This window comes from Cygnus atratus, chromosome 24, assembly GCF_013377495.2.
Source record: "Cygnus atratus isolate AKBS03 ecotype Queensland, Australia chromosome 24, CAtr_DNAZoo_HiC_assembly, whole genome shotgun sequence".
Lineage (NCBI taxonomy): Eukaryota > Metazoa > Chordata > Aves > Anseriformes > Anatidae > Cygnus > Cygnus atratus.
This window is the reverse complement of record NC_066385.1, coordinates 4,398,875-4,423,511: the sequence shown is the minus strand read 5'-3', so window position 1 is coordinate 4,423,511 and position 24,637 is coordinate 4,398,875. Positions and strand designations below refer to the sequence as shown.

The window sequence follows — 24,637 nt, the reverse complement described above, 5'->3', positions numbered from 1 at the left end:
GGCTCCGCTCCGCTCCCGTCCCGTCCCGCCCACCGCCCCCTCCCCGCTCCGCTCCGTTCCTCCCGGCCCGTTCGGCCCCGCCCCGCCGGTGGGGCGGCAGCTGAGGGCGCTTCTCTCTCTCTCTCTCTCTCTCTCTCTCCCCCCACCTTCTCCTCCCTCCCCTCTTTCTCCGCGTCCACGGTGCCGCAGCAGCAGCAGCAGCAGCAGCAGCAGCCGCCGGCGGGTTAAATGGTGGCAGCGCGGGGATGCTGGGGAGCAACCTCAAGAGCCTTCCCGACGTGGAGCTGGGCGACGAGGGGGCGGCGGAGCTCCGCGGCTACCGGCGGGGCCCCGACGGCGGCGCCGTGATGCCGAAGCGGGCGAAAGCGGCGGCGGCGGCGACGACGACGACGGCGGCGGCGGCGGCGGCGGGGCCGCGGGGCGCGGAGCTGCGGGTGTTCAAGGCGAGCAGCGCCGAGGGGCGGCTGCCGGCCGGCTCCAACCTGCGCAAGCAGAAGTCGCTCACCAACCTGGCCTTCCTCACCGACGCCGAGAAGAAGCGGCAGCTCTACGAGCCGCGCTGGAGCGACGACATGGCCAAGGCGGCGGCCACGGTGGCGGCAGGAGGCCGTGGCGGCGGTGGCGGCGGTGGCGGCGGTGGTCCCCGTGCCCGCGAGGCGCCCGCCATGTCGCGCAGCCTGTCCCGCTCCGAGCACTCCCTGCTGCCGCCGCGCCCCGCCGGCCCCGCCAAGCCGCCGGCCGCCGGCAAGCCCAGCCGCATCCCCCGGGGGCCCTACGCTGAGGTGAAGCCCCTCAGCAAGGCCCCCGAGGCGGGCGGCGGTGGCGGCGGCGGTGGCAAGTGCGACGACGAGCTGCTGGGCGGGAAGGGGCCTGCGGCGGCGGGCGCCGAGGAGAAGCCGTACCTGAAGGTGGACCCCGAGCTGGTGGTGACGGTGCTGGGAGACCTGGAGCAGCTCCTCTTCAGCCAGATGTTGGGTGAGTGCGGCCCCGCGTCGATGACCCCCTTCTTTCCTTCATTCCTTCCTTCCCTCACGCCCCTCTCCCTGCCCGGCCCCCGCTGCTCCTCACACCCCGAGGTGGTCACCCAGAACCAGGGTGACGCGGGGCTGGGAGGATTCGGTCATGGCTTTTGTGGGGTTAAGGAATGGAAATTTGGCTCCTGGCAGGCTCTGGGGTCTTCTCCCCGTGGCTCGGCCATCACCCGTGAAGCCGTGCAGCGTGGGGTGGCCCCGTGCCTTCAGGTGGGCACCCACCGCCTTGGGGTCCCCCGGTGTGTTTTTGGCCACATCCCGGTTCTAAATCAGCCCCGAGACCCCGAGGTTGCCCTCCCAGCACCGCTGCACATCCCCTGCCCCGTCCTAGGGGCTGACCTTGGGGACAGCACGCGTGGGGAGCCCCAGCCCGTGGGCGAGTCGGAGGCCCCCCGGGGACTGGGTGCTGCTTTGTGCCCCCCGTCCTCCTGCTGCGGGGTGCGCGTGAGCTGCTTTCAGCCCCCGGCTGCGTTGGGCTCGCTCGCTCGATGCATTTGATCTCCGAGCCTGGGAAAGGCTCTGCGTGGTCGAGAGCTCGTCCCTTGTGTGGTATCACATGAGGTTTTCATCAGAGCAGCCAACGCGCCCGCTTCGGGTCGGAGCTCGGGCTTGTCTCCCCTCCGTCGGCTGCGTTGGCTCTCGGTGCAGGCGTGCCCAGCCCTCGCGTTCCCGTCGTGGCCGCTACTCGCGGGGGACGTGGGCTGATCTCCAGGAAGGCGAGGCAGCGTCCTGGTCCCCCGGCTTTCTCTCCCCCGTGGCCGTACCACAGAGGACTTGCAGCTGCGAAGAGCTCAGCTCGGTCTGGCGAGCCGGCGTGCAAAAATGGCAAACGAGCTGCATGCGGCCATGGCGAGGCTGCTCACAGCGCCTGAGCCAGCTGGGTTTGGAGCTGCGGCATTTGGTGGGGGCAGGCTGGGGGCCCTGGCGTGTCTAGTGCCTTCCTTCTCCCTTGGAGCCCTCGGGATGCCACGGCCCCAGCTGTGGCACGGGGCTCTGGCACACGTGTGCTGCTGCGCCGGCATGGAGCTTCCCGTGCCGATGTCCCCTGCCTGCTCCCCTCCCTGGCAGGGGTCTGCCCTGGCTGCCAAAATGTCCCGTGGCCGCTGCCCGGTGAGCCAGGGCTTGCTGGGGCTGTGCCAGCAGCTCATGGAAAGCCACGGAGCGAGGCCAAGGCGGGGCAGGCAGATCGCAGAGATGGGATGCATGAGGCCAGTCTGCTGCTGGGGTCCCGTGGTGGTCCCATCGCTGGGCTCGTGGATGTTCAGTCCCACCCCTAATGCTGGGGTAACGCCAGGTCCCATTGGGGCAGGGAGCGCAGAGGGGTTGCAGGAGGATTTGTCCTGAACAGGTCTCCACCCGCTGGTGTTTGCACGCCTTGGGGGATCTCGGTGTCCCTCTTGTAGTGCTGTGCTCGCAGGGGGGGGTTCCTCAGCACCTCCAGGAAAAATTCCTGCAGCTTCCCTGAGGGTTCAGGGCTAGCCCGTGTAGGAACGACTCCTTGTGCACAAGGTGAGGAAGTTCCTGGGGTGGTTCGCGGCCTCTGTGGTGGGGCCGATTTTAGTGGTGCTGAGCATCCCTCGGGCGGTGCTTGCCATCTGAAGACTTGGCCAGTTGTCTGGTGAGGGCCCTACACTGCCAAATCTGCCTTGTGCCCCCCTTGCTCGGCGTGTTTGCTGAAATATAGGTCATTCATCAGCGCGCACGGACCCCTGGGCTTCCTACAGCGGGGAGGGCTGGTTCTCCACCCCCAGGCGGGGCAGCGTTTGGGGCTGACCGGTCAGGAGCTTCACCCCGTGTCCTCGCGGGGGGCCGCAGGCTGAGCTTCTTGCCTTCGTGGGAGCTGTGCCGCTGAATCGCGGCTGTTTAACCCGGCCGCCAGTGACCCGGCCCGTCCTTGGCAGCCCGAGGGGTGGGCACGGTGACAGGAGCTGGAGGTGCGCGGGGGGCAGCGTGCCAGCAGCGTGCCGGTGGTTGCTCCGTCACCTCGTACGTGCCAGTGGTGGACCTGTGGCTGGGGATGCGTGAGCCCGGGCACGCCCTGAGCTTCTGGTCCTGACCCCTTGGCTTGTCTGCTGGTGCGATCCGGGCGGGCGAAACCCTCTCCAGTTCCTTTTGCAGGCCAACCCCTGGTGGTGGGCACAAACCCAGGCAGGACAGGACCACCCCCCCCCCGGCTCAGAGCAGGGTGTGAGGGCTGGTGGGCGAGGCCAGGAGGGGGGCTCGGTGGCTACCGGCGGTGCCGGGGATGGAGAGAAGGCGTCTCCGCTCTGCGTGGCTCCTTTGGCACGAGAGCCGTCAGCCTGAGCCATTTTGCCGTGCCTGCTGGAGTGCCTCGAGAAGACCCAGGAGCTTGGTTTGTCCTGGGAAGAAAGGCGTGGGAGCCGCGGGGACTTCCCACCTCTGCAGATCTCGTCTGAACTGCTGACCTGTGCCGAGGAACCGGCGCTGCCGCTGACTAACCGGAGCTCCCTGCTCCGCCGAACACGGCGGCTCGCGGAGCCTTTCTGCGCCCGTGGTTTCCACACCTGACTTCTCATCTCCATTTCACGTTCATCCTGCCAGAAACACTCATCAGCCTCTGCTGAAGTGTGGCGCTGGCCAAAAATACAATTTATTTAGCAGTGGCCAAGCGCTACCTCTCCTTTGGTTGCTGCAGATGTGTCATCTGTTTGATGGCACCGGCGCCTTTGTAGAGCCGGTGGAGATGTAACCACGTTTAGAGCAGAGCAGCCTGCGTAAGATGGAAGAGGTCACCGGGACACGGCAACCACATGTGCTTTGTAGAGGCTATTTCTAACATCCAAATTACACATTTCATCCCGAGCAGAGGCCGAGTCTTCTCATCAAAGCTGAGTGGTAGCCGGGTTTGCTAATTGCACCAGCGCCCGGCCACAGGAGGAAGGGCACGGAGGGAGCGTGGCCAGCGTGGTGCGCAGCTCGGGGTGCGCAGCTCGGGGTGCGCAGCTCGCCGTGCCAGCCCGGGCGTGCGCAGCGGGTGAGAGCCCACGGTGGGCTGTGGGTGAGCTCGCCCCGGGGTGTGGGGACCCCGCGTGATTGCCGCGCATACCTAGAGGTCCCCAGAGCAGCTCCAGGATCCTGCAGCTGCTTTCTGCAGCCATTTCCTTGGCCATCTCCTGCTCTCTATATGGTGCCTCTTAAGTGGCTACTAATGGGCGTGAGTACCCAAATGGCCGCTGCTGCGCGGGCCAGAGCCCAGATGGACATGTGCGATCCCCGGGGAGACGGCGTTCCCCGAAGGCTTCGCTGAAGGAGCCTTTGTAGCCCTGCCAGGCTCTGCAGGGGCTGGTGCAGCTGTAACGCATCTCGGTCCCGCAGCCCTCGGGTGGGAGGTGGGTGGGCGATGCCGCCCGGCCCCGCTGGGGTGTCCCCGCTGGGGTGTCCCCGCTGGGGTGTCCCCGCTGGGCAGCACGTGCCCGCGGTGCCTCTCTGACCGCACTCGCGGGCAGGGCTGGCTTCCTCGTGCTGGTGGGGCAGGAGGAGAGCCGGGGTGCAGACAAATGGGCTCCTGGAAAGGGGTGATCTTCACGTCGCACGTGGGCGGTGGAAAACCCGCAGCGCAGAAACTCCTGGCTCGTGTCCGACGTGTCCCGTGCGAGCGCGTTCAGGTGGAGGTGGTCTCACCAAGGTGACCCTTCCCACGTAGATCCCCTGCTGGTGAGCGTCCCTGCCGGCCAGGCGCATGCTACGGGATTCCTCAGCCCCACGGCTCTCCTGCCCCTGCCCCACGGCTTTCCTCGCTGTTAATTAAGCGCTGATGGGCACATGGCAGCGCTGCGCAGCACGAGCCTGGCTCGCTGGCGGGGGAACACCGGGAGGTCAGAGACCAAGTGGCTCTTCACAGCCCCAGGAGTGGGTTATTGCCTCGTAAAGCACCGCGGCTGTTCTCATCCCGCTATTACACTGACGTTATGCCTCTCCTAGTGCCCCGGCAGGACAGCGCCCGTGTGACGAGGTTGTTGGGGTGGGAATTGATTTCCTTCTGCCTGTGTTTGGGGGCAGGGTGAGGAGAAAGGGGGGGATCTGCGCCATCGCGTCGCTGTCTCCACTCACGCGTCACCCGCCTTGCTATAAGAAAATAAATAGATCCGTATTTGTCTTTCAAGGTTTCCCATGGAAAAGTAGCAGAGCAAGGACGTGAAGGCAGAACTATTGGAAATATGTTCGTGAAACGAATTCTTCCCCTAAAGAACTTGAAAAATGCTGTTCACGTGGGGCTGTGACCAGCTGCATTTTGCCCCCAAATCTGACACTTGACCACTGAAAATCCGTGGATGAGTGCAGAGCTTTACATGGTTCCAGGGGGTTGGTGTGAGGGACCAACGGCCACCCGGCATCGATCGGCAGGACCCGTCCAGGAAGGGCCATTTGGGGTCTGTTGGTGGGATGTGACCACGCTGGGACCTGGGCCGTGTCCCCTCGAGGCCTTGCAGTCCCCGCAGGGCAACTGCTGGTGGCTCCTGGCACCGTTTGCTGGCTGCTGCCAGGTGCAGGTGCTGTGCGAGCAATGTGCTCCCAGCTGGGTGGCCTCGGAGAGCCGCTGCCAGCCCTGCCTCCTCCTGTAGAGCCCCCTCCCGATGTCCCGTGTCCCAGCTTCGTGTCCCTGCCCTGGTTCTGGCGTCTGGCGCTGCAGCACTCGGCTGTGCCGACAGCACGAGTCCCCTCACCTCCGCCCTGTCCCGTCCCTCGGCGTCACCCGCTCTGCCCTTTCCCGCGTAGCTTCACATCTCGTGGTGCCAGCGAGCAATTTCCCTGGTCCTCCCCTGCCCGCGGTCTTGGCTGGTGCCCGTGCCCGCTGCCCGGGCGGGGGGATTGGTGCCAGGTCCGCGCGGAGCCAGAGCGCGCGCCCTCGGCGGCGAGCGACCCGCCAGTGACGGCCGTCTGCCGAGGCCAGCGTGCGTGTGCCGGGCTGAGCCGCGGTCCCGCTGGACGCAGGCGGGTTTTTTTGGGGCCGTGAGCCCAGGCTGCAGTCACACCACTTGCCTGGGTCTGTGACATCCTCCGAATTGTTCCCTCGTCCCCTCTGCAGCCTGCTTTGTGCCGCTGCGTGTGTGGCACCGGGTGACGGGAGTGCACGGTGACAGCGGTGGCCCCCGGGCCGTGCGCGTGTGCAGCTTCTGGCACAGGTGGCAGCTGCCGTTAGAGCCCCGCAGCGAAGCCGCTGGCTCTGGCCCCGCTGGGTGGAGCGGGGACGGCTCCGTCCGTCAGGGCAGCTCCATCCTCAGCCCGGCCAGGCTTCGGGTCTTGGGGGCGCCTCTAGTGGGGTCGTGGGCGATCGGATACGGCCCCGTTCTGCCACGATCCCTCTCCTGCGAAGTCACGTCCTCCTCCGGCGCGCGGAGCGCTCTCCTGGGGGAGCGCGGGGAGGGAAGCTCCGGGAGGGCAGAGCACAGGGCCTGGGGGAGGCGGGGGGCTTGGGGGCGCCGCTGCCGGGCGGGAGAAGGGGAGCGGGGGCTTCCCCACGCTGCTGCATTGCAGCTCCCAGCCGGGCGCAGAGCGCGGAGGGGAGCTGGGAAGGCAGGGGATGCTGCATTGCAGGGCTGAGATTAGAAGCTGTGCAAATGGAGATGTGCCGGTGTCAGAGCGGGTGTGACACTGGAGAGCGGCGCCCGGCACACCCTCGGATTCGCTCGCCCTTCCTCTAATCTGCTTCTCCCACATTTTGTTTCGCTCGAGCGTTTCTTCCGTTCCTCACGCTGCTGTTTGTCTTCTCCGACCGAGGCCGTAACGCGTTTTTTCTTAATTCGGGAGAAGGGCCGAGATTCATCTCCCCCTGGAAGGAGCTGCTGGAAGCGGCGCGGGGGAGCACGGCGGGGCAGGGTCTCCTCCTCGGAGCTGGGAGCTGGCAGCGCGGTGCCTCGGCTCCCGGGAGGTGCCGTGCGGGCAGAGCAGGGGCTGCACCGGTGCCCGGTGCCTGCAGCGGTGCCCGGTGAGACGCGGGCGAGTCCCCTGTGCCCGGGACACGTGCCTCTGCCTTCGGCACCGCGCGAGCGCGCCCGGCAGCTGCGACAGCGCCGGGTTTCCCACTCCTACCTGGCGTAGGCACCGGGGATGCTTACTCATCCCACATCCCTCTTTGGTTTCGTGTCAGTCTCGCTGGCTCATCCCAACTCACCGGGAGGTGAGCGCTTTTCAGCCCCCCCAGCAGCCAGCACACCCGTGAGGGTCTGTCCCGAAGCATTCCCGTGAAATTACGGGATTTGTGGTAAATCCAGGACTTAATTTCTGGAGGTGTGAACGCGGAGGTGCTCCGTCACCTCCAGTTTCCCCCACGCTGTGTCTCACCCAGCGGCAGCGCAAGCGAGCGAAGGCGGCAGTGTTTGTGGTGGTGATGGTGAGCCGGAGAGGAGGGACCTTCGGGAGGAGACCAGGACTTGGCTGTTGGTGTGGAGCTGGAGGGCGGCGCGTGGCGGCGCGGTTCCCTCGGAGGGCTGCAAGCCTGGCTCGCGGCGCTGGGGAAGCGGCCCCGGGGCTGGGCTCCTCGCCGTGGGCCGGTGAGGTTGGGCAATGGGGTGGGAGCCTCTGCTCCGAGCGCTGGCCCTGCCCTGAAGCTGCCGGAGGCCGTGGGCCTTCCCGGGTGGCCCAGGAGGATGGGAAGAGCAGCGCTGCGGGTGCCGGTGCCCGCGGTGTGCAAGCCTCAGTCACCTTTACTTCTAGTGCCAGCTGCCCCTGGTGGGGCAGCCCTGTCGAGCGCCGACCCACGTGGCTGCGAGCTGGGCTTTCTCCTGTCCCACCTCTGCACGCCTTGTGCCAGGTCGTGTCCCCGGGTGTGACAGAGCCGGCAGCGAGGCCCTGCGGGGAGGCACCCGGACGAGCTTCTTCAGGAGGCATCTTCCCGAGCGCGCGGTCTCGGCCCGACCCAGCCCTTAGTGGTGGCTGCGCTGGGAGCGCGGCCAGGGTAGGGCCGAGCTTTTGCCGGGCTCTTTGTGCAGGACCCAAGCGTCCCCGATGGCAGCGCTGCCCCCGCCTCTCCGGGTTCGTGGAGCAGCAGTGAATCACCTTCAAAGCAGCGACTCAGGTACAGCTCCGTTGCCGCCTATTTATAGACGTGCGAGCTTGCAGCCTAGCAGAGGGCTGAGAATAACTCCCTGATTAGACACTTCTCAAAATCACGCGCCTGCTGCCCATGCGCGCCGTCGCCTTCCCGGCCTCCCCGCGCGCTGCTGTAGGGTACGCCTTGCTCCCGTGCCAGCCCAGATCGCGGCGGAGAGGAGTTTTGCCCTGGTGGGCTTTTTTTTTTTTTCTAGCGCCGATCGAGCGCTGTCAGCACGCTGCAGTCAGTGGGGCGGGTGCCCTGGGACCCAGGGTGGTCGTGGGGTGGCTGCTGGTGCTGGCAGGGTGATGGTGGGGACCCCCCAGGGCATGGGCACAGTCTGGCCCCCCGGCGAGCAATCCCCTCCTCTGCGTAGCCCGGTGCGCGGGGAGCCGCGGGCACCCACGGCGAGGGATGTGCTCCTGGGTCGGGGCGAAGGAACCTGCACTTCGGGCTGGGATGCGGATGATTAAAACTCATCTCTTTAATGAAGCCCTCGGGCTGGGAGCGTTAGAGGCTGTCGGGGTGTTTTCCAGTTCCTTTTATCCCTGGCTTAGCACTGTGTTTCCAAGCGGGATGCGAACACGGGGAGGAACAGGTAGAGGGTGATCCGCACCGATGGCCGTGGGGCAGCAGCTCCCGGAGGCGAGCAGAAAAATCCTGCCAGACGTTGGCCGGGGCGAGCGAGCCCCTTCCCGGCGGGTTCCCGGGGCCGTGCCGGGGGGGCACACCCGGCCTCGTGGCCGCCTGCTCCCACCTCCAGAGCCTTCTCCAGCTCGGGGGGCTCTGAACCGGCGCTGCCTTTCTGCAGCCGCCTGGCCCGCGGCCTCCCGATTTCCACCACCCCAAATCAGCGACTGCGAGAAAGCCCCAAACTCCCGCCGCTCACGGCGGGGAAATAACGAAGTCCAGCTTCCTCCCCATCCTAGCCGGGGGGAGAGAGCAGGAGCGCCTGCTGGAAGCCTCCCCGCTAACCTCGGTGAGCAGGAAGAGGCGTGTGCCCGTTCCCGGGGAGGTGGCCCCGCTCCAGCGCCGGCTCCGCTGGGGTTTGTGCAGCTGCGGCCCGAGAGCTCACCGCCGCTCGGCTCGCGGCCGCTGGCACTCGCACGCTCGCTTCCTGTCCCGGCCTCCCGCTGCGAGGGGCTCGGTGACGGTGAGGCCGAAGGCAGCCGGTGCTGGGAGGCGGCGGGGACGGGCTGGGACTTCCCCGCTGCTGCTCCAGCTGGCGCCGGGGGGAAGGAGGCCGCTTCCCTGCGCTCCTCGCCTGCCCCGAGCCTCCCGTGGAGCCGGGGGTGGTGTAAAACCCCAAATCCCCAGCTCCTCCAGGGAGCGGGAGCGGCCGTGGAGGCTGGGCAGGGGCGTGGGGGGCCTGGTGCCGGCGTGCCAGGACCCGGTGGTGGCATTTGGCTGCTGGTGGTGGGGGGGTTCTCAGGAATAACGCGCACGCAGACTTGGCGTGGGGTTAAAATCCTGCCGGGCCCGGAGGACGCGTCGTGCGACGGCTGGCGGAGGGGAAGCGCCCGCGTTTGCCTGGCGCCCAGACGCAGACCTGGAGCCTTCGTGCGCCTGGGGCTGTGCATAGCTGGGGGCTTACAGATCGCCAGCCCTTGTGTCGTTTGGCAAATTCCTTTGTCGTAGCTCACTGGGGTGATTTGAGGCTGGCTGCATCATTTTCTGTACCTCCTCTCCTGCTGAGGAGTGCGGTTGCTGCGAGGGGCTGAAGGCTCCCGTGGCACTCGGGCACCTGGAGGCCAGCAGCGTCTCGGCCCCAAGGGGAACAGCAACACCCGGAACAAAACCCGGTGCTGCCGGCTTCCACCTTAGGGACCGGAACGTCCCCTGGTGGATTTGGGGATGCGGGAGGCGCGGAGTCTGTGTCCTCCGGTGCTCCAGGCTGAGGGCAGCAGCTGGGGGCTGGTTTACCAGCGGAGCACGACGCTCCTTGCTTGAGGGCAGGAGCATCTGGCAGAGGGCAGCAGCACCTCCAGCCAGCTCCTTTCCATTTTTTTCGTGCCTGAGCCCTTTTTGCTGCGCGTTCGCCAAGCAGCGTCCCGGTGCTGCCGGAGCTCGAGCACTAATATCCATCATCCGGCCGCGGTCTGCGGAGCGCTCAGAAATCTGGTGCTATTTTCAGTCCTTTTTCCAAGTCGAGATTATTGGCTCATGGGCATCTGTTCCCAGATGGAGAACATGTGGCCGGTTCCTGCGAAGGGAAGGGAACGGCCCCGCTCATAAAGCAGCGTGGGGGATGAGCGAGGGAATATCTTCTCGGAGCCCGCGAAGTGCCGCGGGGGGAGCGGGCCCCGGGGGCTCGCGTCGTCGGGGCCGCCTGGAAAACCCTCGGCAAGGAGAGCGCGCGCGGTGGCGGTGCTTGCGGTGGGAGGTCGCCTCTGCTGGCTTATTAGTCGTGGGGACAGTACAGAAACCTGGAGGCAGGACCGAGGCTCAGCTCCGCTGCCGTTTGCACTGCTGCGCGCTTCACAGCCCCGCTCGCTTTGGAAAGCGAGGAGCGGGTAATAAACTTGCCGCGGTGATTTCCTGGGCAAACAGTCATTGTGCTAAAAGTGGGGAAGCTCTGGGGGTTCCCGAAAAATCTCCCTGCCTTGAACAGGCGGCCGGAGCGCTCGCGAGATGTGAGGGCACGCAGCCGGGGAGGAAACAAACGCAGAGCTCCGATTCAAAGGGAGATTTGCGAAGCGGCTTTTCCAGCCTCGCATTCCCCGGCGGAGCGTGGCAGCGCGCAGAGAGCCGCCTGCTGCTCTCCGAAGCCGGCCGGGCCGAGCCGCAGCCGCGACCCGCGGGTGAAGCAGCGCTCCCCTCGCTCCGCGCTCAGCTTGCTCCTCGTTAAGTTCAGGGGGCAGAGGCGTTGATTTGTTTTGTTGCTAAGATTCGTGTTCCCTTTGTGGGAATAAAGCAAATTCCGTTTGGTTTAGATTCTCTATAGCTTCAAAGGCAAGTCAAATCTGGGTTGCCAGCTCCTTTTTGTGTAGCGGGAGATGCCTGTTTTCCATCCCAACCCGTCCATGGTGTGCAGCTCAATAGCACATCCTAGACAATGGCTTCAGAAAGCAGACGCCTGCATTTTGGACCCACAGCGCTGAGGCACCGCCAAGCGATGCGCGGGGTGCCAGAATTCGTGCGCATGGGGAGGGAGAGAAGGAGGAGGAGGAAGGCAAACTTGCTCTGATGGGATGTTTCCAAGGAGATCGTGGTAATGATCGTGCATTTCCATATAGCTTTTCATCCCCTCGCGAAGCGTTCTCGCTCGTAAGCAGACATTACGCGCGCCCTGTGCAGCGGCTGGCCCCAAAACTGCCGAGCCGAGGCCGTGGTGCTGCCGAGGGGGCTCGGCCGGGGTGCAGCCCCCATCCGTCCCCATCCGTCCCCATCCCTCCACAGCTCCGTGCCTTCAGCCTTGCAGCCGCCGCGCCCAGCGCGCCGCTGTGCCGAGCGACCTTGCAGCCGCGTAACGGCACCTGGGGACGGCTCGCTGCTTCCCCAACTCAGTGCCGCCCCTGGGACACACACCGGCACGGGGCCGGCGGGGTGAGGGCCCCGTTTCGAGCCGTTGGGGTCTCAGCAGGGCGGTTTCCTCGGCTCCCCGTGGTTTTCCCTTGGCCGAGGTGCCGGGAGCCGCGCGAGCCCCGAGCAGATGGCTGGGCTCCTGCGCCGTGCTCGCCTGCGTCCTCCCGAGCGTCTCTCACTCCCCAGGATGAAGAAAGGAAGTCTGGAGCGCTGGGTCTGCGAAAGCCGCAGTTGCTTTATGCTTTTTTTTTTTTTTTTTTTTTCCTTTTCCTGCCCTGGAATTTTTCCCTGGCCTGAAGAATTTTTAAACTAAAACATGGTGAGGAGAGAACAAGGAGGGGAACAGGGAGAGGAGTGGGGAAAAAAAGCCTGCTTTCAGAATGATTTCAAGGAGAAGTGAAAGTTGATGCGTGTCTGTAAGATTCCAGCTAATTCTACCTCATTTTATCAAGAGGAGAAAATACCTTTCCTAAGGCTCTTTTCAGCAAACCCTTGGTTTTACAGGTAGAAGCTTTGGGTTGAAAAATACCAAGAAATATGGAAGTAAAAGGCAAGTGCTGCGTGCGGATGCTCTCCCTGGCCGATCCCGCAGCGCAGGGCTGAGGACGTGCCGCAGCTCGGAGCTCGGCAGAGGTGGGATTTTGAGTGAAAGGGGCCAGATTCAGCCCAAACCCAAGTCCTCCAGCTGGAGGACGGGCTGCGTGAAGCTGCGGTGATGGAAGCGGGAGGCAGAGCGGGCGCGCAGGTGGAGAGGGGAGGTGGAGGCAGAGGAGGAGGTGGCCGATGGGGCCTTGCAGGGCGAGCGCCACAAACCTCACCAGCCGGGAGCACTCGTCCTGCTTCACAAACCAGCGGGCTGCCTGGCACTGCCCGGCACCGCTGCCATGCTCCTGACCCACAAACGGCCCTCGGAGGGTTTGCGCCGGTGCCGGTAGCCGCGAGGTGCCATCGGTAACACCTTTCTGCCCACGCTTCGTCCTCCCCAGGCTTCATCCCCTGCCGAAATCTCCCCCTGCCGCGTCCCACGACACGGGGAGCCCGAGGTGAGCGGCCGCCCTCAGCGGGCCGGCCTCAGGCTGCCTTCCCAGGGCGGTACGCTTGGCAGGTAGGTGAGGCGTTGTTAGAAAAATTGCTGAAATCCATCGCCTGTAAGGTTCACTGGGCAGAGATCTTCTGGATCTCACTGCGTTTCATACTGGAGCAGAAAAAAATACTTAACGGTAATTTTTTCAATGACTTTCCAATTTTTTTTTTCTCTTGGTAAACTGTCTGCAACCACTTACAGTGTTCCTGAAGGGATTAATTACTCGCTGGAGCTCATTGTGTGTATTTCAGCCTCAGAACCGTGGGATGTGTTGCCTGGTTTGGATCGAGCTCGGGGGTCACACGGCGTTCCTTTCTTCATCCTTTTTCCCTGCTCTGTTTTATCTGTCAGGCTCCCGGTGCGAGTGCTCTCGTTTACCAATTCAATAGCCGCTTTGTTGGCACGCTGCACATTATCACAGGCGACTTTCCTGCTCCGCGCTCATTGTCGGAGGAAAGCGTATCCAGAAAAAGACAAATCACTTCCTTGTTTGAGTGACTTTTGGCTGCTGCTTTCCCCACGACGCAGCGCTGGCTCGGCTTTTCCTCCAGCAGCCGTGGCTCCGGGTTGTGTGTCGTCAGCGCTTGGACAGGCCCCTGGAGCGAATTCGGAGAGCCGAGCTCGAAGCACATCGCAGCGCCGATTCCCACGGCGGAGAGGGCAGCTGCCGCGCGGAGGTGGGACGCGGGGATGGGGATAAATCCCGGCCACAGCCCCCACCACGCCGTCCCCGGGAGGGCGATGCTGGCGTGGGGATCCGTCCAGCTCGGCGGGGAGCGTCCCAAAGTGTCCGCGCTGCGGTGCGTGGCTCGGCGCTCCCGGCACGCTTGAACGTTCCCCTGGGGAACTGCTGCTTGTGCGGGGGCACGGGCCGGGCGCCCACTCTCCTGTCCCATGTCTGAGTGCCTGGGCGAGCCCGTGTGCTGTCACCTTCCCTCTGCTGGCCCGTCACCGCGTGGCACTCAGCGGTGCACGATGGGGAGCTGGCACGGCCCCGAGTGGTGCCGGGGGCTGGGAGGGGACGCGTCCTGCCCGGGTGCTGCTCAGACCTGGTGCTCTGCTGCAGAGCCCGGGTTCCTCCCCTTGAGCGGCTCGACTGAAACCCCTCAGGGCGGTGCAGACACCTTTTCCAACAGGTTTCCTGCCCCGCCCGTTCACAGCAAAACTTGGACGCGTGTGGCAAAACAACTGCCCTTTGCACTGAGTCCTAAAGCATGGTGGGGTCGTTCCCCTCGCCATCATGCGCAGCCCTGGCCACAGATCTGCGTGCAGATGGCGGAGGTGAGATGAGGAGCGCTTCTCGATGCCTTCCCCAGCCCTGCCGTGGCACCTGGGCAGGGCTCTGCGTGCTTTGGGGTCGGTGGAGGAGAGCAGGACGTGAAGGGACCGGGCAGCATCTCCTGCAGCGGTGGCACAGAATCCCCCTTCCCTCTTGGGGCACACCAGAAGGAAGGCGGGTCTTCTGTAAGAGGTAAGAAGAACCTGTCCCTTCTCTGCAAACGCCCTTTGATAGGAAAAACGCGACCATTGCTTAAGAAAAGCTTTTCCGAGCAGCGGGGAGGCACCGAGGGCGCTGCGAGAGGTGGGGCAGGCCTGGAGGCAGCGGGAGGACGGACGGAGCAGGTCCTGCTGCCGCTGCGCTCCCAGCGGGGAAGCGGCAGCGCTAAGAATAGACAATTTATGCACGCGCTTCCCTTCGCGGGGGTGCTGGAGGCACTGCGCAGCAATTAGCACAAGTCCCTGGCTCCCTGCTGCCGTACGGGGGTGCCTGCGCCCCGCTCTGGGCAGGGCCCCGGGGCTGCCTGCTCCTGCTGGGAGGGGGGCGCGGGGTTTGGTGCAGCACGGGCAGGCCCGCGGTGCCTCCTTCTAGCAAATCTGCCACCGCCGCTTTGTGCCGCGTCGGGCGCGGGGGAGTGTGCACGGGTTTGCCTCGGGGTGAGTGGCTCCAGGCCGCGGGGCAGGACCCCAAAACGTGCGATGAGCGCCGCAGTCCTCGGCCACGATTTCCAGCGGGGGAATCGTGCCCCGTGCCTGGCAGGAGCGGCCCCCGGGCACCCCGCGGGGAGCACGAGCAGCGCGCCCGCAGGCTGCGGCTCCCGGTGCCGGGCTGGATTTGGCACCTGGCCCTCCTGCGAGGCTGGGGGCGAGAAGAGCTCCCCGCTCCCCGCGGTGCTGCCGGCAGGGGGTTCGGTTACCCCCGCGGGCGCACAATGGCCGTTTATCTCCGGGAGAAAAGCCCTGGTAACGCAGGGCAGAGCGTGAAGGGCTGATTAGGGGGTGCGCGGGGAAGGGCGGCGGGGTCGCGTGCAGGCACTTCCCTTCCCATTTCCAGGGCTTTCCATGGTAATGGCTCCTATTTTCCTCCGTTGTTAGGACGTCACTCACACGTGGCTCGAGCAACATCTGTCAAAACACGTCCCCCTTGTCCTTGGCGCTCCCGGGGAAGAGGGAGCCGTTGGCCCCCTAATGAGCCTGACATCAATTAATCATCAGCCTAAAAATTAGCATTGTGGCAGCGTACTTCGGAGGGAAGCGATTCCCCAGATGGAAGTAAAAATAGCCTGGGTTATCTCCCTCCCCCTGGAGGGGGTGGCAACAATAGAGCCACAAAGCAGCCTGCAGCTAACGTCGGCTGGGTTCGCTCCCCGGGGCTGTCCCGGGGACACCAGGATGGGCGTCACCGGTGCCTCAAGGACGTGGCCTGCTCCAGGCACGCCGTCCCTTGCCTCTTCTCCAGGGTGGCAGCACCAGAGGCTGCGACAACTTGGTGAGCTCTGAATTCAGGAGCTCTGCCGTGGCAAGAGGTCTCTGGAGCCCCCTCCCCAAGAGGTGACGGTGGCTGGGACCTCCCCTGGAAGTCGGCAGTGACCTGGTCCTTCCGACCGTGCTGTGCTGGGAGTTTTCACGGTCGGAGATGCTCCCTGCAAAGGCAGGCTGCTTGCCTTAGCTCCCACTGGGCCGTAACCCAAAGGAGCAGCTCTGCCGCCCGTGGCCCTGTGCAGTTTGGGTTTCTGAGCTTGGTTTTTGAGCTGCTGCCTTCCCCAGCGCCGCCTGCGTCTTGGGTCTGTCGTGGCGGTTCTGCTAAGCAGCTCAGCGAGAAGACGCGCTGGGCAGGGCACATCTGCGGGTTGCGGCTGGCTGGAGAGCGAGGGAGGACATTTTGCATTCTTGCTGGAGACGCACGAGGGCTCCTTGGCTGGCCGGGTGATGGACGGACAGACCAAGTGTCTACCAGAGCCGCAGAGCCCAGCTGAGGCCGCGGAGAATTGTGTTTGCAACGCATTGCTCTGCACAAAGCTCTCAGTCACAAGGAGAAGGGGACAAAAGGCTCCCTGTTCGCTCCGTCCCAGTGGGTGCAATTCCAACAGTTAAAAAGCAAATGTGAGTTGTTTGTCTCTGAATATAAAGCTTCCCCAAGCACGGCTGTGTTCTGGCCGGGAGCGGGGAGTTTGGCTGCACTAATGACTGTGCTCTCGCTTGGAGCGCTGCTCCCTGCGAATTGGAGCCAGCGCAAGCCAGGAGCTGCCCGGCCGGGGCCCTTCCCCTCAGTCCTGGGTACGGGGACGTGGGCTGAGAAGGGGACAGGCCCGTGGGGTGATAAACCCCGTTTCGGCCAGCCCCGGGCTCGTGGCAGGCAGCGAGAGCAAGGAGGAATGGGCACGGGGGCTCTGCCCGCCAGCAGCGCCGCTCTCCTGGGTGGCCGCCACCCGCGAGCGTCCTGCCAGCACCGAGTGTCCTCTCTCGGCCCTCCAGCCCCTGCTCAAGGGGTTCGTTGTCCTCGGCGAGGACGCAAACGGCAGAAGGGAGCCTCAGGCAGGGCGGGCTGGCTCCTGGAGCATCGTCACATCTGCTGATCCGGGGCATATGACCGCGAGTCAGCGCGCGGCTACCGCAGACCGGGAGCTGCCGAGTCCTTCGCTCTCTCCACGGGTGCTCGCGGCAGGGCCCGCCCGGCCGTGCCGGCACCTGGGGCAGGGAGGTGGGTGCTTGTAAAGCCTCTGCGGGGCCCCGGTGTGAGCGTGGGTCTGGAGGAGCGACTCCGAGCCCCGTGCTGCAGCCAGGCTCGGTGCACGGCCGCGTCTTGGAGCACCCGCAGCGATAACGGGGCCATTGAGGCGGTGACGGCGCACGTGGCCGGCGGACGAGCGCGCCCGATGCCGAACAAGCGCTCTCTGTGGCCGGCTGCGTGCAGCTCCCGGCGGTGCGTACTGCTTAACCCCGAATTTGGGGAGGCCAAAGGGTGCCAGGCTTCGTCCTTGCAGCGGCAGAGGGTGCTGCATCCTGGTTCAGGGGGCTCTGCTCGCTGCTGGGGCTGCCCGGGGGTGCTCTGCGCCCCCCAGAGCTGCTGCCTGGGCTGCTGGGGCAGGGCTGTGCTGCGAGAGCGGGTGGCTCTGGGCAATGGACCTGCCCTCGGCCACTTTTCTTCCACCCCGCTCTCGGATCTCTGCAGGAACCCAGCTTGGTCCATGAGACCAAGCCAGAAGCGGGCGCGGGACCCCCGGCACCAAACCCCCTCCTCCGCCAGGCAGAGCTCGGCGCGGGGCGCGGCGACGTCCCCAGATGTGCGGCACATCTGGAGGGCGTCGAAGCAGTTAAGTGAAGGGCTGATTTGTGCTATAGAAACCCGCAGTTCCTTCCTTTGATCCCGTGAATCAGCCCATTGCCTCCGCGGATAAAGCCCCATTTATCTCTTGCTCTCCCCAGGAACTTTGAACGCGCACCAGCTCGCGGCTCCGCGGCAGCAGAGAGCTCAGCTCGCCCGGCTTTCTCTTCCGCTGCGCTGCTGAAGCAGAATCAGGTGAAATCGCTATGGCAACTGGCAGATGACAGCGAGTCTTGTTGCCTTGGAAATGAGACCGAAAAAAAAAAAAAAAAAAAAGCCCAAAGAGCCATCTGGAATTTTGAATTTCCACAATGTCCGACCCGTGGCTCGTGACGTGTGGGGAGCTTGAACCTGCTGCCGCCGGCTGCTCTGGGGCCCCCAGGCCCACCCGCACCTTCTGCTTCGAGGTTTTTCTTCTTTTCTTTTGTCCCCCTGGTCCTGTTCCTTTTTCCTCCCTTTTTGCTTAAGTCTGCAGCATCCCCTCGAGCGTCTGCTGGTGGCTGCTACAGGCGGCGTGTCGCAGCGGCGAGGGGCTCGGGGCACCTCAAATCCCAGGGCTGAGCGTTGCCAGCCAGGGGATGCGCGGGGCAGCCCGGCGCTCGCAGGCAGAAATAATGCGGTGCCCCAAGGGGACGGCGAATCCAGGGAGGGGGGAAACTGAGGCACGGAGCGACGCACGCCTGGACTAACCCTGCTCTGCAGGGCAGCGGGCTGGGGACCGACCCCAGCTGCACGCACCGCTCGCAGCGTCTGCGTCCCAGGGCGGGCAGACGGTGCCACCGCGCGCCCCGCGCCCCTGTGCTTGCTCTCCAGAAGCCAGCGAGCACCTCGGGGCACCCCTGGGCGTGCAGATCGGGGCGAGCCCCTGCCCTCTGCCATCCGTCCCGCCCTGCTCCCAGGCTGCCGGCGTTTCCTCCGTGTTATTTTGGAACCCGCAGTGCCGGGGATGGGAGCGTCGGGCTGCTCCCGCTTCCTCCGCCGCGGGGTGAGAGCGGCTGTGGCACGGGGCAGGGCCCGCCCCGGCGGGGGGATTTTGGGCACCCCGGGGGCTGGCTCCTGGTGTGGAGGCGCGGAGCGAGGCGTGGAGGAGGGACGTGCCGAGCAGCTTGAAGCTGTCGTTAAAGAAGAAGGAGCTGCAATTTGGACGCGCAGGTGGGGTGCTTCGGGGCCGAGCGCAGCATCCATTGAAAGAAACCCGCAAATGGGCCGGAGGCCCAGACTGGATCTCTCCAGCGGGTTCACTTGGAAAGTAGTGTATGGGAGAGACCCAATTAACTAGATTTATGGCTGCTCTAGCCTGAGAAAGTCTGAATCCCTTTTAAAAGCTTGGCTTGCTGGAGCCAGACCGGGTTCAGGCTCCAGGTCTCCCAGCCCTGCCCTCATTAGGAGAAGCGATTCGCAAGGCTTAGCAGCAGCCCTCGCCCCAGAAGTGCTGATTCGGCTGAAGTCCTGGCCTGTCACCGCTGCGCTGCTGCTAATTTTCTGCTCTCGCCTGCCGGCGGGGAGCCGACGGCCCCTGCGGGGCTGCACCAGCCCGCTCTGGGGGGGGAGCGGGGCGGCGCGGCGCGGTGGTGGGTGCTGCCGTGGGTATGGGGACAGGCACGGTTATGGGGACGGCCCTGGTTATGGGGACAGCTGCTGTTATGGGTATGGTGTGTGGTTGTAGGGGATGGGGCTTCCTTCCCGGCTGCCTTTGGAGAGCCACGTTTTTGTGCAGAAGGATCCAGCCTGGCAAGAGACGCGGGGTGGCTCTGCAAAGCGGGGTCCTGGCCTCTCTTCTTCTCTCGCAGTGTCCCAGGAGGGGACAGCGCTCACCGGCAGGCTCGGGCCATGCATCGGGCACGCTGTCCCCATCAGCAGGTGGCTCCGTGCCTCTGCATCCCCAGCAAAGAGCATCCCTGGCTCCGCCAGCCCAGGGCGGCTGCCTTTATCCAGGTTTCTGGGGACAGCACCCACACACCTCCCCTTGGCCTGCTCTGACACGGGGAGGCAGCAGGCTTGCGCTCTGTCCCGATGCAGAGGGGTGGCCCGGAGGTTTTTGGGGTCCCACAGCACGCAGGGAGCTCAGGTCACACCAGACTGCGGGGCTGTGGTGGGAAGAGCTCGAGCTGGCCCAGAAAACAAGGCCGGTGGGGGATGCGAACGCCGGGGACCTGGCAGTTACCCCACAGAGTCCCGTTAGCGATCCCCACCGCTCATTTGGCCCGCTGGGTGGCTGTGGGGGGAAGGAAGAATTAATTAAACCATGGGGAGAAGGGTTGCACGTTGTGACCATCCCCCTGCCCAGCCGCCCAGGAGCGTGAATCAGAGCAGCAAGAAACCTAAGATAAAGCCATTTGCCTCCAGATGGAAAGCCTCCGCTGTCAGCGGGCCGTGCCGGGGGAACCGACGCGCACGCTGCAGGCTGGGAAGGTTTGGGTCTTGCACCGGTCTTGGGCTCTCCCCCCGGCTGCGGCGGGGTCTGGGTGCCGGAGCAGAGGGTTTGCAAGGAAAACGCAGCAAAAAAGCCTGGGCTGGAGGCCGGAGGCAGCGTGGGCAGGGGCAGGAGGGCTCGGGCAGGCTCCCCACGGCCCCGGTCCGTCCCGAAGCGCAGCTGGGAGCACGGCCCGAGGCAGCGCGCGTCCGCTCGGGGGTTTGCAGAGCCGGGGAGCCTCCGGTGCGCTGCAGGCACCTCGCTGCCCCCGGAGAGCGGCTTTTGTTGCCGAGTTTATTGGCGTTGTCTTCAGCGCACTGGAAGGAATTGAGCAATGGGTAAAAACATTTCGCGGCCTGGGGAAAATTGTTACAGCTCCTGTGTAATAGGGGCCCACCGGAATGACTCACGAGCGCTGCGAGGCCTTTTATAGGAAATTCCTGCTTGCCGTGTAAAACCTCGCCGGGTCACCGGGAGTCCGTTCCCGGTCTGTTCTGGAACGAGACCGCTCGGGGTGGGTCGGGGGCAAGAAAATCCACGCGTGCGAGCGTCACGCCGGCACCAGCGTGCCGTGCCAGCCCGGCAAGCGCACCCCTGGTGCACGCTGCCCCTGTGTGTGGCTGGCTGCATGACTGCATCTGCTGCTGCCGTCCTCGTGCGTGCACGTCTGCACGGTCACAGGGGTGTGCACACACACACACACACACACACGCACCTTCCCGCGGCCGCACGGCTCCCGCTGCCATTTGGCCCCCACATGAGCGCGCGCACGATGCGATCGAGCGCTCGGGCAGCGCGCGCGCACCCCCCCCCCCGGGTTTCCCTGCCAAGGCACATGGGGCGCACGTGTCCCACGGCCGCGGAGCTGCCTGGCCCCAGCGGGAGGTGTCGGCCACATGCTCCTTTGAAAGGAGCCGTCACGAGCCGCTGGGAGCTGATGATTTCCTCGTCCCCTGACGTACTTGGCCACGTCTGCAGCGCGAGGACGCGGCGGCGCCCCGTCGGGCGGGCGGGGAAGCCGGCAGCCCCGCGCCGGGCACGGCACGCCGGGCGGGAGGGCGGCTGGGTCGGCTGGGGGGGTGGATCCGGGCTTCCTGCCTCAGTTTCCCCTCCTGTGAATCAGCCGCACTTTGCTCGCTGACGTTGGAGGGAGCTGCGGGCGCTCAGGCGAGGGATGGAGCTGCAGCGGGGCGAGGAGAGCTGCAGCAAGCGTGGCTGCAGGCTGCAGGACACAGCGGTTGGGGACGGTGGCGGTGTCACCTCCTCGGCGCGGCGGCTTTAGGGGATGCTCAGACAGGGGCTGCAGTGGGACGGAGCCTGAAAGAGCGGCCGGGGGCTGCCAGCGGGGCTGTGCTCCAGAGCTGGGGTGGAGGAAACGGCCCTGAGCACGCGGCCCCGGCCGAGCAGGGGACACGGCGGGACACGTCACTGCCGGGGAAGCGAGCCCGGCCGAGGTGGGATGTCTGTCCGACCCGCTGCTCCGTGAGCCGGCAGCTGGAAACATCTGGCTGCAGCAGGCTTGCTAAATCGATGAGGGGAGGAATCCAGCGCGCTCGCGCCGTTCCCACACTCCAGCCTCTCCTGGCGGCTCCGGTTTCGGCTCGGCTCCGGCACGCAGCGGCTCGGCCAGCCCCGGTCACCTGGGAAAGGGACCCCGCTGCCAGGTGGTGCCACGGCGGGGACAGGCTGCGGCACCTCAGTGCCGGCAGGGGTGTGTGCAGAGGTGGGGGAGCAGCTCCCGGAGTTTGGCCCTCTCCCAGGTGAAAGCTGCAGCTTTTCCCGCAGCATCTCCAGAGGTTGGAGCGACCTGGATGGCCGGCCAAAAATTCGGGCCAGGGGAGCGAACTGTGCCGGGGGGGGGTGGCCGGAGCCAGCGGGGATCAGGCTGGGAGAAGCTGGGGAGCCGGGTCCGTGCCAGCACCCCGAAACTGGGACCCCGCGGCCTCGCAGCGCGGCTGGGGACGCAGCGGGTGCTCGCGCGGCTGCTCCTCGGGAGGCAGCGCCAGCCCCACGCTGGCTTAGGGCCAGTGGGAACGGCCGCGGGGGAGGCGGCCGAGCGTTTTCGGGAGGGAGCCGCTGCTGAGCTGGCAGGGGTGGGAGCCCCAGGGGACCGAGGTGGCTCCTGCGTCCCGGCCTGCCCAGCCCCTGGGGACGCAGCGCTGCCAGCGGTGGGGGCAGCAGATGGAAAGCTGGGGCTGCCGCTCCTGTCCGCTGCTGCGGTGCTGAGCTCGGGGCCGTGGTGGAAGGAAACCGGACTCCGTCATCTTCCATTGCCGTACAGATCGCACGTTTGGCACTGGCGGCCTTGGCCCCCTGGTTTCTGCCCTGCCTCCTCTGTGCCCTGTGCACAGAACCCAGCCCCGCACCCCTGCGCCCTCGCTGCCCGCACGTCCCCATCCCCGTCCCCGCTCTCCCATGAGGTGTGTGTGCGGTGCTGGGTGCCCCCGCGTACCCGGCCCCGGCCAGGAGCTCTGCCGGTGCTCACCCTTCGGTGCCGCAGGCTTTAACCTGCTTCGTTTAACCTGTCTCATCGGGGCTGCTGGCGCTCGTCACCACCTTCCACACGAAGCTCAGCGATGCTTCGCAGCGGGGCGGGGGGCGCAGCCCGGCATGGGGCAGCGCTGCCGAGCCCCTGGGCGCTGCCTGCGGTGCCCGGGGAGGTGGCTGGCGTGTGACAGGGACAAGGGGACACGGGCTCTGCTCGCGTGCTGGACGCGCGGCCTTGGTGTCGTGGGGAGCTTGCCGGGGGGTGTGCTGGGGGTGTCCCCCAGCTCCCTGCAGCTCTCACGGTGCCGTGGCAAATCCCGAAGCGCTGGGTGCCACGGCGTGTTAGGAGGAGCCGCCTCCAGCGTCCCTCGCGCCCGCTGCCCTTTAAGCTGTCGCTGCGGTTCAATGGCAAGCCGTGGCCACGGCTAAAAGGCTTGAAATCGGGGATCAAAGCCGCGCTGGCACGGCTGTTACCCGACGGGGACGCACGTGAGCGGGCTGGGGACCCGGGGAGGCTGGAGCCGTGCCCCGAGCCCAGCAGCGCTGCCAGGGCTGCACCAGCTGCCATGGAAGGGGCGCAGTGCCCCCCCCCCCCCCCCCCCCCCCCCCCCAGTCCGTGTGCATGCACACGGGTGTGTGTGTTCACGTGCATGGGGGCTCTAGGTGTGTGTGCACACTTGTGGGCATGGGAGCACACCTGCAGGTCCGTTAGCGGGTGTGTGCACGTGTGAACGTGCTCCCAGCGTGGTGTTTTTGGAGCAGAAGTCCCTGTCCCAGCAGGGTCCTGGCCCTGCTGCCCGGGGGTGCCGGGGCTGCTCAGGCCTCGGTGTCCCTGCTTCTGCTCCCTCTGCCCTGCTCCTGGCCACAGCACCCAGGGCGGTGGCGTTTAGTGGATGTGCGGTGACACCGACACCTGGGTCCAGCACGGGAGCCCTGCCCTGTCCCCTCCTGGTGGCAGAGTGGGACCTGGGGAGGGCCTTGGTTGGGAAAGCCACGCTCAGAGGTGTTCCATCCCTTTAAAGCCACCTCCTTGTCCCTCCGCAGACCCCGAGTCCCAGAGGAAGAGGACGGTGCAGAATGTGCTGGACCTTCGGCAGAACCTGGAGGAGACCATGTCCAGCCTGCGGGGCTCCCAGGTGTCTCACAGGTGAGGCCCCAGCACCCCGCGTCCCCCTCCCCACAACCAGCACCTTCCCTTGGGGGTCCCGGGTGGGAGAGGGCGCTGGCTGTGCCCCATGGCCTGGGCACCTGGCTCCGGCAGCGCCCCGGGGCTGACGTGGCTCATGGGTGCTGGGACGGCGGGGATGGGACAGGGGCAGCGGGTGGCACCGAGGGGAAGCCGATCGCCCCCGGCCCCAAAGCAGGAGGTGAGGGCTGGTCCCGGTGCTCGGCTGTCCCCGTGAGGACGAGAAGAAGGGAGAGTATCTCCTGTGCCTGCCCCTACCTGTGACTCGGTTTCCCTGCTGTATGTAGAGGTGAGGATAGAGCTGGCCAAGCACCTGGGCAGCACGCGGGGAGGTGCCAGGAACCCTCCCGTGTCCAGGCTGGCACCCAGGCTGGGGTGACAGCACCCCGAGGGTGCAGCTTGGGGATGGAGGAGCTGTGGGCAGGGACACCGCTGGGCTGGCGAAACGGAGCCGGGTTCCCGCCTGCGTTCGTGTCTCCGACCCGTGTCTGGGGCCATCGGTGTCCCCCCGGGGTCCCTGCAGGATTGCTGCTTTGCTCTGGATGCGCTCAGGTTCTGCCCAGCAGCTCCAGCCCCGTGCCTGGCAGTGGGTGGGGGGGTGGGGGGCATCTCCCCAGGGCACCCTCCCAGCCCCGGCCCCGCAGTTACAAGCCTGGGCTCTGCAGGGAGACTGCGCCGGGTGTCGGCGAGGCCGGGAAGCGAGGAGCTGTGTGTCCTTCACTGGGTGTTTGTTGCCACCTCGTGGCCTCGCTGGATGCTTGATTTTGTGTTGGAAGGGGCGAGAACGTGCTGGACCTTCTAGGGGCTTCCTGACCCCCCTCACCTACCACTGGCAACTACAGAGCTCCCCTGCGTCCCCCCCCAGCCAGCTTTGTCCAGGCTGAAGAAGCCTGCTCTATTCAGCTCTTCGTCACCCAGAAGCTTGCCAAGACCTTCATCAGCCTCACCGCACTTTCCAGATCTCTGAGCTGGAGGGAGCAGAGCGCTCGGGCACTGGGATTTGCATGGGGGCCGTGGCAATATTCCCTGAGCCGGCGATTTCCTGGAATTATCCATTACAGCTCTGCAATCTCTTCGCTCGGTGTAAGAGCCCGCTTGCAGCCCGGCGCTGCTCGCGCCGAGTCAGGGCTGCTTTGCATTTGCTTTGCATTCATCTGTGTCAAATTTTATCCGCTGCTTCCTTGGCGCGCTGCTCAGCTCAGCGGCTCCTTAGCAAATCCTCTGTCAGCCCCTGTCTTAGGGAAATAGGGCAAGGAT

The 24,637-nt window shown here is 65.7% G+C and overlaps 1 protein-coding gene across 15 annotated transcripts in view; it reads left to right on the top strand.

Annotated features, from left to right (window-relative positions):
- Positions 1 to 24,637, top strand: part of NAV1 (neuron navigator 1) — a 57,469-nt gene that overhangs the window by 3,858 nt on the left and 28,974 nt on the right. For 2 of the 15 annotated variants that reach the window (XM_035561466.2, XM_050715352.1), the window contains exons 3-4: positions 190 to 975; positions 23,239 to 23,341. In XM_035561466.2, coding sequence (XP_035417359.1) covers positions 190 to 975; positions 23,239 to 23,341 — 889 coding nt within the window. The other 13 variants (XM_050715354.1, XM_050715353.1, XM_050715358.1 and 10 more) reach the window with 13 other exon arrangements.